Source organism: Alosa alosa, chromosome 4 (genome assembly GCF_017589495.1).
Source record: "Alosa alosa isolate M-15738 ecotype Scorff River chromosome 4, AALO_Geno_1.1, whole genome shotgun sequence".
NCBI classification, from domain to species: domain Eukaryota; kingdom Metazoa; phylum Chordata; class Actinopteri; order Clupeiformes; family Clupeidae; genus Alosa; species Alosa alosa.
This window is the reverse complement of record NC_063192.1, coordinates 15273218-15286477: the sequence shown is the minus strand read 5'-3', so window position 1 is coordinate 15286477 and position 13260 is coordinate 15273218. Positions and strand designations below refer to the sequence as shown.

Below are 13260 nucleotides of genomic sequence, written 5' to 3'. Positions count from 1 at the left end.
TAAATATTTCATGCAGTGGTTCTAATACATTCATGTTGTCATTTTTCTCATGATACAAACTGACCCTCAGTCAATGGTTGAGAAATTCACTAACATTATTCACTAACAGCCCATGATTCCTAACAGCTCATGGGTTGGGGGTGGCGGGGCCGTTCATAATTATTCCTTAATTAAAATCATTACATTTGAAATATGGATTACATTTTGATTATGGTTTGAAGAGATTTTTGGGTCAACATAACAGTGATGATGGAAGAATTTGGTCAAGAGGGCTATCTTAATTTTCTCATTCATTCAAATGGAATTATGTCAGCCAACAGTCACAATTAAAAGATCAGAATACATAAGGGTCTTTCCTACTTGTAATGTTTCATATGGCTACAAATGTTTGTCAATAATGGTTTTATTAATTTAGCGCTGAAATTACACATTAGCCTATAGCATTAAAGGTTAGTCCATCTCGCCTTTAGTAGTTGTATTCCATATATCACCACTGTGGTGCTAAGGGCAAAAGCGGCAGGCTAAATATCTCAGTAACTGTGTCAGTCATCGCCTATTTTCAATCCTGACCTACAATATTCTTACTCATTTTATGAAACCGAATGCCTAGGCTACGTAGCTGACATCATCGCTTGACAACATGTTTTAATTCCCACACTGCAGCAGGAACGGTAAACCCTAATAACAAAACGAAAAACTAGACCATTACATCATTCCAACGGGATAGACTGATAAGCTTTTTTATACCTCATTGGTTAAGAGCAGCGACCTGGCGATACTATTGGTTCAACTTCAATAACACGTCGAATTCTACTGGAGAAGAACAGGGTCCTGGAGATGTTATTGGTTAACGACATAGTGATGAGCGGGGGTGAGAGGCGTGCACATTCAGGCGCGCAGTCTGCTTCAAATACAGTGGGAACCACACACAGGACAGGTTGAGGTAGCCTACATCAGTGAGCGGACCTGGAGTCAGATCTTGTACCCCCTGACTGCGGTTCAGAAAATCGTGACCGGTAGGGAGCTTACACATGCATGCTTCAAGCGGTCTTCCATCAACAAAAGGATATGCCACCACTGGCAAATTAGTCCGCACTGAGGATTTCCAAGCGAAAGAGGACCAAGGAATCTCCTCAGTTGGACTCCGCCTGCATTTGCCGGAGGTAAGGGCGTTACTTCGAGCATTTTAATGGACATTGTAATTCTGATTTACAGTCAATCGCACAGTGTTTATTTCAATGGAAAAAGCTAAAAGTTGCACAATACTTTGATTTTCTCAATTGTCTGCAGCGATTCCTCATTGATTAACCTGCTCTAGCGCTCGTGTGGGCGCATGCAGATGACAGTGAGCGCCTAGGATTTGGTACTTTGATCTCAAGTTTGATGTCTGTCAAGTGCAGCGCCTGTGCTTTTTACTGCCTCTCCTTCAAGTGATACAACATTTAATGAAATGTCCCCCCTGGCATTTCTCCTAATGATCTCCAATGTAAAAATAACAGTTATGTAGGCTATTTATTTATGTAGCTATGTATTTCACATTTCACAGACAGTTTGTCTCTTAGCTTTAAACAAATCTTTTTAGATTCAGATTCAGTAGCCTGATATAAATGTCTTGGCGTGCCTGTGTTTACCATCATTACTAATAACTGCATTAAATTACAAAAATTGTTGGTGATAATTCAACTAAATGTTTCTCTTCATGAAATTTGCATTAGATACATAGTTGGGTGTACCTACTTAAATGGTTTCAACTTACCAGGGGCATTCACCATCAGAAGTTCACAATCATACTTTTTCAGGATAAAGTAATGATTTGCGCCATGTTCTTCACATGTCATTGTGAACACCCCAAAATGTGTTAGATGTTATGCTAGGACCTGTTTGGTGAAAAAGGTGGAAATGTTGTTGTTACCAATCTCGAGCTATCTCATTGACAGCCACCGCCACCGCCAGTGCTCACAATAGATCTTCTGCTCCCACAGCAACCAGGGAGCCAAGCGCTCCTGCTACTATCTCTGTGGGGGTTGCTGGAGATGACAGTAAAAGTACAAAAACAAACTGCCGCCTACCACCCTCCATCTTTTTTTCCCTCCCTTTGTAGCTGCTTGCCATCTGCATAGGGGCGCTCAGAAACGCTTCATCACACACACACACACACACACACACACACACACACACACACACACACACATACACACACACACACTCTCTCTCTCTCTCACCCTCACTCTCTCTCTACCCCTGTGCCTCCCTCCCTCTCTCTCTATCTCTATCTTTCTCTCTCCCCCTCTCTCACTGTCATGCACCCTCTAATGACAGGACCTTGATGCAGGCACATCCCACCAGATGTGTGTCCTGGCACAGGGCTCCCTATTTCGGTCTCATTTTTATAAAACGCTAATGGCCACCTGATTTCACTTCCACTAACAGGACTGATGCACCTGTGTGTGTGTGTACACACTGTGTCTGTATCAAACAATCTGTGTGCTTTTCAACGGCCATGGATGTGTAACAGAGATGTTGATTATAATAGTTGAACATTACAGTTTACCGGAGGTTTTTTGAATCAAGTTTTTTTATGACACTTCAAAGATCTCAACTCCTATTAGGGATGTAAACTTTGCTCACACTATTGTGTGCCTTTTCACCTGGCATTTTGATATAATAATATGTTTGTCCATGATGCGAGTGACAATGACTAAGAAGAAAATTGAAGTACAGATTTAGGTGGACAGATCATAGTTCCTTATGACCTTTTGTGATCAACCTTATGCCACTTACCTGTTAACTGTACCTCGAGCCACTGCCGGAGGTGTAATGGCTACATATAGAAGTGGCTTTGGCATGAATGTTTTCAGTCACAAAGAGCTACACTTAGGTGAGAAGGGGAGGCTCTTGAAGCCTATTTTCGCCCTGATAATTTGCGGGAGTAAGTGTTGCAGAGGACTGACATTACTGAAATGTTAATGCTGCTTAGCTCGGTGAGTGCACACAGTGTGATGATTCACCACTATAACAAGCCTCCAAGTGCACACCGTCCCTAAATGTATACTCTCTCACCAGCTGGAGTGGTGGAAGGTTAGGGCATCCTCTGTACTTTGCCTCAAAAACAGAACTGTAGAGGGCTTTGCTTGGTGGAGTACCCTGTGTGTGTGTGTGTGTGTGTGTGTGTGTGTGTGTGTGTGTGTGTGTGTGTGTGTGTGTGTGTGTGTGTGTGTGTGTGTGTGTGTGTGTGTGTGTGTGTGTGTGTGTGTGCACGCACATGTTTTGTAGTGCTATTATATGAAGTTCTCACAGTTAATCATTTAAAGCCTGGAGTGTCAGTGGCCGGTGTTGGATTGAATTTTGTGTCAGGTCTCACACACATGCTCTTGTTGCAGCTCTAAGTATTACTTTTAGCAAACAGGAAAGTATTTACAAGCAGATAAATAAGAAAATGCCAGTGCTGGATGTGCAGACATACTGTACACAGTTCAGTCAGATGCTCAATCTCCTATTAGCCAAGATTCAGAGGAGTTCTTTGTACTCAAGCACAGAAACAATGAGCATTAAACAATACCACGTTTTACACAACACAGATCCACATATCCTATCATACTTCATAATCCATGTTGCATATGGTTTATACATTTGGTATAATTGATTATTGCTTTAAATGAAATGTGATCATCGTTGGATTTGCTCCTACAGTAGAGAGGGAGGTGAGTGAGAGCATCAGTGCTTTTATGTCCCCAGAACAAATGAACAAATGAAAAGCTGCGAGGCATGTCCTTGAGCCAGACTTCTCCCTCCCTGGAGTGATGCTCTTTAATTCGAGCTATCTGCAGCATCTCTTTGTCTGTGTGTCAGCGCACTTTATCTACCCATCCCAGTGCATCCCTATCTACCTTATCAAAACTGATTTTTCCCCCTCTTTTTTCTCAGAGCATAAAACAGAAGGAGGGAGTGTGAAGATCCAAAAGATAGGGACGGGAAGTATTCACAAGACAAGGAAGAGAAAGAATGTAGGAGAAGGAGAACATTAAACAGAACTGTATTATCAGTCACAGGCAGCAAAGTCATTACATGAAGTTACTTTGTCAAACAACTTTGTTTAATTAATACCTTAAATGTAAGGAGAGATTTGGAGAATTGGTTAATATAATTTTATACCAGACAGTTTTGTACCTGGCATGGTATTTCAGTTCAAATTGCAATTGTTACTGATACGTGGGACATTTTGAACTGAAGCCCAGATGAAAGTAAATGATTTTGGAAGTCAAATGTATTAATTGTACATATATTGTTCATAAATGTGGGGGCTTAAACTGTGGTCATCCATATTTTATCTGATGTGCAGCTGTGCATTAAATGGCTGGAAGGCAGTTCACTCTGCATTTAGAGTAAAGAGTAAAATAAGTCAAGAACGGAATTTTAAGTGTTTTGGAAAGATGCTTACGCTGGCATTTCTCTTAAGACGCTCGGTCCCTGTGTCCATTTGGAGCAGCTTCTAAAAGCACTCTTGCTCTCTGCTCATGTGCTGGCTACAAATACAGCGGCTCCTATCTGGCTGGGCGAGAGTGCACTTTATACTGACCCCGCAGCATATTGGTCTGCTGGTGTGCTGCTGTTTTTTAAATTTATTTTGCATCAAGACTCTAATGCAACAGCTGATACATTTTTAGAGAAGACCTGATCAGATCAGAGTTTCACATCGACATCCAATAACAAGTGATGATGTGCTTTGGTATACTTTATTTGGCCTCTTGCTTAAAGGAACAAAAAGCCTAACAGGAAAAAAAAGAGCATTTGCACATTTTCAGAATTTAGGTTTAACTAAAGATGCCAATCAAGGTTTCCGTGACCTAAGGTTGACTTTGGTATGCATCAGTTGAAGTATTGAGAAGACTAAATAAGGAAGCTTCTGTCACATGGGAACGTAGTCGCATCTATCAAGGGTGTTGACAAACCGTGAAGCCCCAGCCACTACCTCTCTTTCACGTCAATTAACAGCTGGTTTGTGCGCTCCGTACAAAAAGCCAGGGATGAAAATTAAAGACCTGCCTGCAGTACTCTCAATAATTAATAAGTCAGCCATGAATTTTTCATCACATCCAATACGTTTGCAAATGTGGGCAGATGCAGCAAAGCCCAGCGTAAAGGAAGGAAGCACCATTTTACAGAGGAGTGATGAGAGTGTAATCAATACAGTTCCCATGCGTGAGTGGCCAGAGGTCTTTAGCACAATCTCTCCGCAAGTCTCAATAAATCATTCAGTTGAATAAGCAGTGTTTTTTTTTTAAATACTGGTATTGAGGTTGCCAGTCGCATGGTGGTACTTTCTATTGCGCCTTTTTATTTGTTGTCTTTCATTCATTTGTTGAGTTGAAGGCCGTAGCAACGAGCTCCTAATGTGTTAGTTCTACTCAGTGGTTGTTAGCAAGAGAATCAAGCGTGACAGCTTGAAGGTATAGAGCTAGTTTGAGAACTTCACATTGGTCGTGTCAACATCTGGCTTGATAATCTTGCTTAAATTAAAAGGCGTGCCTTGAAAAAGCACTTTGCTCAGTCAGTGAGCTGAATTCAACATTAAGGATGCACATCGCCTGCTAACATCTGGCTTAGTTCTGTGCTGGAAACAGTTCAAGGTTACTCCATGTTTTTATAAGTAAAAATAGAATTGTATTTAACAGATCTAACTCTCATGAATCCATTTTTCTTTCCTTGGTAATTCAAGGCTCTCAGGATTCTCATTCTCATTATATCATAGAGGCCTTGCTTCTTTTTGTTGGTGGGGTTGTTTGTGAATAAAAGGCAGTGGAGTTGGCTATGGAGTTATGGAGCTATAGAGGACAGCAGCCCTCACGTAGACACTGGGAGACTTCAGAGAAGGGAACAGATGTTGCTCTGATGCCGATTTGTCTTAGAGTAAGTTTAAGTGAAATGTTGAAGGTCATGGATTTTTGCTCTGTTTCAAAGACAAAAGCAATTGGTTGACAGAGACATGAAGATACATGACAGCTTGATTCATTTCTTTTTAGATGGCTATCAGACCTGCCAGTCAACACAAACTCTAAGCATTATATCATTATCGCAATAGTGCTTGTGGCTGCATTTAATTTACACGTAGTAGCCTAACCTGCTATATAAGCATCTCCTGTTAATTAACAATGCACAGACATCCCATTAAGTTGGTATTACATTTAATTTAGCATCACATTATTTTTATATTGCCTATTGCTCATTCTTTCATAAGCATCTTGCATTAGACAGCATTTGTTTCACAGCAAATTCATTTTCGGTTCTGTAATGAATTTCAAATGCACTACGCCCTTCCCCATTCACATCACTGTGTCCGTGTTTGAGCGAGCGTAGCGAACAGTCTCACTGAGACCCAAGTCAGTGAAAACCCCCTCTACCCTAGCCCCACACTCACACACAGTCTCACACACACACACACACACACACACACACACACACACACACACACACACCCTCTCTTCCCTGCCCCCCTTCACCCCGGGGGCTGCTTTCCTTTTTTCCCCACTTCCTGTCAGGTTGCCATGGCATCAGGCAAGGTGGCCCCATTTCCTGCCGTCCTCAGAGGGGTCTGCGGGGGTTAGCGTCCTGAGCGGGACCGCGTGCGCTAATGCGATCAGACAGGCGTGGTGGGGACTGTCACACATCCACATCCCGGACAGACGGGGAGGGAGGAAGGGAGGTAAGGGAGAGGGGGTTTGCTGGAGAGTATGGGGAGGGCATGGGATAGGGTTGTTGGTGGTAGTGGGAGGTCTTAGCTGATTAGCCGCCCCTGTCGGCTATGGGGTTGGGAAGACTCCGCCATCCACAGTGTCGTGCTGCTTCCTTGGACGTTCTGGTCCTCTCACTCTAGGGGGGTATAACTAACCCGGGGAGGTTACATATTTGTCTCGTTCTGGGAAGCTAGGAGAGGAGAGGAGAAGGGAGGGGAGGGACGAGTGAGTGAGAGAGTGGGGGTTGGACAGGTGCAAGAATCTCCTGTCTGCTCAGCTCCCAGCACAGGCGCTCATTAGGAGCCATTAAGCCCCTCTCCTCCTGGCTTGGATCTCTTTGAGCTGCAGTGGGGAGAGTACATGGTCCCAGGCAGAGACAGCCAGGGATGCAGGGGCTACGGGTTCAGGATGGTTCCCTTGCTGTGGGGTCCTGCACAGTCCTCTCTAAAGCTGAAGCATGCTCTGCTCTCCATCACATTGACAATGCTGCTCATCTCTCTCTCTCTCCTCTCCTCCCTCTTTCTCCCTGATGCAGGTCTCGTGAGAGTCAATTTGTGTGCCTTGGTTGAGAGGAATAAGGGGTAATTATTCTTGTATTTGAATATTTTTTTCTCCCCATTTTAATTTTGTGTTTCATTCTGTAAGGCCCATGTATGTGATCAGGCACTATGTGTTATGTATGTGTGTGTGTGTGAGTGTGCGTGTGTTCATACGTGTGTCCATGGACCCGATTTTGTTCAGAGGATTTCAAACAAGGCTGTCATGCGAGCGTTTCCACAGGCTGAACAGATTAAAAGCCGGGGAGACTCAGACGCAGCGCTGCACGTCTTTTTTAATCGCCATCCTCTGCCACCCCCCACCACACCAATAGCTGATGGAGACAAAGCATGTGCATATGCTGGCGTGGCGTTGTCTCTGGCAACACCATTGACAGCACAAGGTCTTCTGGGAAAGAGGATTGATTAGGGAGAGGTCCTGCACTCACCCTCCTCCCTCTCTCTCTGCCAGTGACCTCTGTAATGACCAAATACTTCAGCAGCAGGCTCACTGTTTAATATACACACAAACTCACGTCAGCAGCACCCAGTGGGCAACAGGGCTCATAAATTAGTTACAGTTTAAAGGGCTTAGATGGGAGGATGTCTCAGAGCCTTATCCAAAAAACATCTATGTTGTCTACCTGGGCACTCCTAAGTGTCCCGGACTCTTATTGTGCAGAAAAAGAAGACGCTGTTACTTGTGATTGCATCATGGCAGCTTCTCTCTAAGTGTCCCGAAGGCTCAGGGGAGATTTATTGTCCGCATCAGGCACTTTGCCAAATGTTAAATCTTCTTTTGAAGTGATGTTATTGGTACATGGTCATAATGAGTGAGGAAGGCAGCTTAAACATATAAACATCTGCTCACTGTTGTTTCCTTAACCCTTAAAGGTGTAGGTTTTTGAACGTTCTAAGTTCCGCAACAATTGAAGGTTCTAAAATTCTATGTTGAATTCAATGAACCCAGAAATTCTTTAGAACGTTCATTTCTCAACATTTCCGTCACACCAGTGTGACGGTACTCCTTTAAGGGTTAAACATGCCAGCATCGTTGAATTGCTGAAATAAGCTGTCAAGTTGTTTTACCCCCCCTTATGAATTCATAGTCGTGACCCATGTGCCCACTTTATGAAATGAGCGGTCGGGGAAAAAATCTTTCCAATAGCCGCCTTCCAACACCTTTCAAGTGCTACCAGCCTCCCACTGTCTTTTTACACCCTGCCAGTAACATTTGGCTCATTAGTGTAGAGTGGCAATAGCTGGAAGACCGCACGCTAATGCTAACATTTGCTTCTTAGCTCCTAGACACCACACCAGACACGTTTCATGTTGACATGGGACTGAGGGGAAAAGTTTTTTATAGATTTAAATGAACAAGTCTTCCTTCACACATATCCTATGTATGAAACTAACTCACTGCTCTTCACTCACTGCTGGATTTGTATTTCTTTTGTACGGTATGTTTCACCAGTATATGGCTCTCTTACAGATGCCATTTTTTTTTTTCTTCTTTTAACAGAACTGGTGTCTGCAGTTTTCTCTCACCTTTGTACTTACAGGCTCCTGGGGGACTATAAGACAGAATGGTTATGAGATCACGCAGTTCTCTAGGTGCACAGAGACAGACAACACCAAAACCCAGCCTCTTTGATCAGAATTTTCTTTCATGTTCCTGTTGACAGTGGCATTTGCATTTGAGAGAACATGATCCAAAGCATATTCATGTGATTAAAATATATTTTGAACAAGATAAAAAATTTAGAAACATTTGTTGATAAAATAAGAAGATGAGAATTTGTGATTATTAAATGAATGAATGAAGCAAACACACATGTATTGACAATGTTTGTTATTGTTTGTTATTGTGTAACAATAAGGATAATGTTGTTGTTTTTGTTTTTGTTTTCTGCCAGGACTGGATGACAGAGCCGCTTTCACACCCTCCCATCTTAGGTCACCTTGCCATCTGTGAAGACTAAGTCACTGCTTGAAACAGTTTTAAAGAGGTTCACCATGAAGAGAACTGTCGTCCGTTCTTCACTCTTCGCATGGCTTCTGCTTGCAATGACTCATTGCTCCCTGGTGGGTTCCTTCTGCCCGCCGCAGTGCGTGTGTGAAACCCGTCCCTGGTACACTCCGCAGTCTGTGTACCACCAGGCCAAAACGGTGGACTGCAACGAGCTCCATCTGAGCCATGTCCCGTGGAATATTTCGGGAGACACTCAAGTGTTGCTCCTCCAAAGCAACAACATTTCCTCCGTGACACAGGAGCTGCAGCGGCTGGTCAATCTCACCGAGCTGGATCTCTCCCAGAACCACTTCACCCGCATCAAAGACATCGGCCTGACTCCGCTGACGCAGCTTGTCACGCTCTACCTTGAGGAGAACCAGCTGAAAGAGCTTCCGGATTACAGCCTCAAGGAACTGGTGAATTTAGAGGAGCTGTATGTGAATCACAATCAGATATCCTCCATTGGCCCCAAAGCCTTCTCAGGCTTGGTGAACCTTCTGCGTCTTCACCTCAACTCCAATAAGCTGGTAGCTATTGATAGCCAATGGTTTGAATCGCTTCCCAATCTGGAGATCCTGATGATTGGAGAAAACCCAATCTTGGGGTTGCAGGATATGAGTTTCTATCCACTATCCAAGCTGCACAGTCTGGTGCTCGCTGGCATGGGGCTTATGGATGTACCGGCGGGGGCATTCCAAGGTTTGGAATACCTTGAGAGTCTCTCCTTCTTCGATAACAAGTTAACGGCAGTACCAAAGGACGCTTTACGCGTTCTCCCGAATCTCAAGTTCTTGGATCTCAACAAGAACCCCATCACTCGGGTGCAGGAAGGAGACTTTCGAGACTTCCCCCACTTGGAGGAGCTGAGCCTCAACAACATGGAGGAGTTGATCGCTGTGGAGAAGGGAGCTTTCGCAAACCTTCCCGAGATGGCCAAACTGGAGCTCTACAACAACCCTCACTTGTCCTACATAGATCGCGGTGCTTTTTTGGATGTGGATGGACTTCGCACTTTACTGATCCACAACAATGACATTAGCCTGTTGCCTCATGAGATTTTAGGCTCTTTCCCCAACCTGGATGAAGTCAGCCTTCACAGTAACCCACTCAGGTGTGACTGTCTGTCAAACTGGGGACCGGTCCTAGGCAACCAATCCACACTCAAACTGCTCGAATCCCAAATCACCCTGTGTGCCTACCCTCCTCATCTGATTGGACGTTCACTCCAGGAAGTGGTCACAACCAATTGGAATGTGGTTAGCAACACCTGCCTCCCTCAGATCTCCCTCCACACCTTCCCTCCCCAGCTCAATGTGTCAGGTGGTCAACCTTTGACCTTAGAGTGCTGGGCTTTTGCTGACCCTGCACCTCAGTTCTATTGGGTGACCCCCACAGGGGACAAGGTGACCTCCGAGGTCATCGCATCACAGATGATTAATGGCAGCAGTGCCAAGAAGCACCGGCTCCAGGATCAAGGTGCTTTGGAAATCCTCCATGTTGAGCCCGAGGACGCCGGTCTCTACACCTGTGTGGCGTGGAACGCTGAAGGAGCAGACACACGGAGCGTCATGGTGTTCGTGGAAAGGAGTGAGGGTGGCAGCGGCCGACACAGCTTTGGTGGTCCAACCTTCAGGAACACCACGGGAGCTCTGGTTGTGCTGGCCAAGATCATTCACGCCCAGTCAGTGGTGTTAGAGTGGAAGCTGAACGCCCCCACGTCCCATCTTGGCTACGAGGTCACCCAGCCTAAGTGGGTCAGCGCAACAATGAAGATCGACAACCCGCACATCAGCTACTCCACCAAGGTCCCTGTGGATGTCCAGGAGTACAACCTCACTCACCTGCTGCCCTCGACCCTGTATACAGTGTGTCTGACCATGGCGGCCACTGAGCTGCAGACGCAGCACTCCTGCATTAACGTCACCACCAAGGAGGCCAGCTTCGCCGTGGAGATGGTTGCCCAGCCGACCAACGTTGCCTTGGCAGCCGTCATGGGGTCCATGTTTGCCATCTGCATTATGGCCCTGCTGGTCTTCTACATGGGGAGACGCATGAAGCAAAAATCCTGCCACCACTCTCTAAAGAAGTACATGCAGCATGCCACATCTATTCCTCTGAACGAGCTCTACCCACCTCTAATCAACCTGTGGGAAAACGAGACTGAGAAAGAAAAAGAGGGCTCAGTTGATTCACAGAACTCACAGATCGACACTTCAAAGACTTACATGTGGTAGGTCGGACTTGCAGGGTTAGTTGGAAAAACAAAAAGGACGTTCACAAATGGCTTATGTATTGTATTAAAAAAACATTTATCTAATAACAAAAATGTCTTTGTGAACAAATGATATATGTATTTTTAGACTGTATATCTCTTTTTTGCAGACACACACTTTGAGTTGAGCAGTTGCATTTGCTTCCAGCTGTAATGGAGAGAACTAGCTGTGAAACCCATGGCCAAAAATACACTCACGCAGCACAGAGATTTGTATTTTTTGAGTGACATCGTTCCATTCAGCATGCAGAGCATTTATTACTTATACGCTTACGCTTGTTCATGGAATTATATTTATTTGTAATTTAAGCGTTTCTACCAAAACAGGTAAAACTTGACTGCAAAGGCAGGTCGTCACATCTCACAGGGGTAAAGATGGTTCCAAATCACTGTATAGGACCCTTAGCATGTTTTTGCATGTTCTCCTTGTGCTCATAGCCTACAGTGAGTCCTACCTTCCTTTCTTACCTTCTTTAACCTCTTCAAGACCACAAGGTGATATTTTGTACACTACACTTTTTACACTACAATTAGTTTATGACTAATCCTGACAGCTGGAAACCACAAGCCAAGTGTAATAATATAAGCATCTTCAAAACAATGCTCAAAAATATCAGGTGAAATAAACATATGATATGCAAAAGAGATCTTTCTCATTTATTTCTCTTTAATTTGGATCAAGTGATTTTGATTTGCCATTGTCCATCCAGCTGCAGTATGATTTGGCTATAATTAATTGTGATATTCTATATTTGATTGTGAACGTCAACATTAGCTGCATTGACTGAAAGTGGTATTTTGTTTTTCAGTAAATCTATCTGGAGTTTCATATGCAGATCAACTGAAGCACACCCATCTAGACTGCTGCATATCCAAAAACGTATTGCTAAACCAGTGTTATATAATGTTCAAAAATAGCTGTTATCATGTACTTTCTCAGACGGACTGTTAAAAACAAGGCACCCGCAGTATATGCTTATTTTGGCTTATTATATTATTGGTCTCAGTTGGCTTTTTATCCAAGCATTAGAAGCTTATTTTTGTGTTGTACTTTGTACAAATTATCATCATACATAATTTGAGATGTTTTATATTATATTATTTATTTATTTATTTATTTGCTTTGTTATTGGCCTTCTAATGTCAGTACTTCACACCTGAAACAATTGCATTTTTATTACCTTTCAGCTGTAGTGCTATGAAAATGTCATCAGCTTTCATTTAAAAATGCCTGTCAGGCACATGTGCCCTCTACTGGTCAAACATCCTGATGTCCAAGATAAACTGATGATTTGTTGTGACAGAATAACAGGGTATTTTATATTAGAGAATCTATTGTAATATTTTATTCAAGTAAAGTAATAATCTACACTTGATCTTTGTCAAATAGTTGAGATGTGATGGTGTATGCTGTACTTTTAGAACAAATAAACAACCACTGCAAATGTTGTGTTCTGCTTGTGAATGGTTTTGATTGGTACATTTGGGTTTGGGTGAACCACACCATCTTAAGGATATTTTGATACAGTAGAACAAACAATAAATGCAAATAAAACAATGAGAACAGAGAAATGTGTGTTGAAGTTGGCAATCAAACACTGCAAAGGCTTTGTTAGCATAGTAGGGCTTAAGCAAAAGGACACTGATGCTGTCCTATATACTAAATACTAAAACAAACATGTTTTCAAAAGGTTTTCAGTTAGATGC

At 43.4% G+C, this 13260-nt stretch overlaps 1 protein-coding gene across 4 annotated transcripts; it reads left to right on the top strand.

The window, feature by feature from the left end:
* The first annotated feature begins 910 nt into the window (after positions 1–910).
* si:ch211-180f4.1 (uncharacterized protein LOC100144405 homolog) lies at positions 911–13002 on the top strand. 4 transcript variants are annotated; one of them, XM_048242088.1, is made up of 3 exons: positions 911–1163; positions 9184–11511; positions 11664–13002. In XM_048242088.1, coding segments are annotated over exons 2-3 (2229 nt in total). In that variant the 5' UTR covers positions 911–1163; positions 9184–9283; the 3' UTR covers positions 11665–13002. The 4 variants fall into 4 exon arrangements, with proteins under 4 accessions (XP_048098045.1, XP_048098043.1, XP_048098041.1 ...); XM_048242086.1 differs by adding an exon at positions 7267–7312 and having other exon boundaries at positions 9184–13002; XM_048242087.1 differs by lacking the exon at positions 911–1163 and adding exons at positions 5558–6700; positions 7267–7312 and having other exon boundaries at positions 9184–13002.
* Positions 13003–13260: the final 258 nt, after the last annotated feature.

What these genes read in the sequence shown, in the direction of transcription:
- si:ch211-180f4.1 (XM_048242084.1), top strand. Translation starts at nt 9,284, where the DNA reads ATGAAGAGAACTGTCGTCCGTTCTTCACTCTTCGCATGGCTTCTGCTT.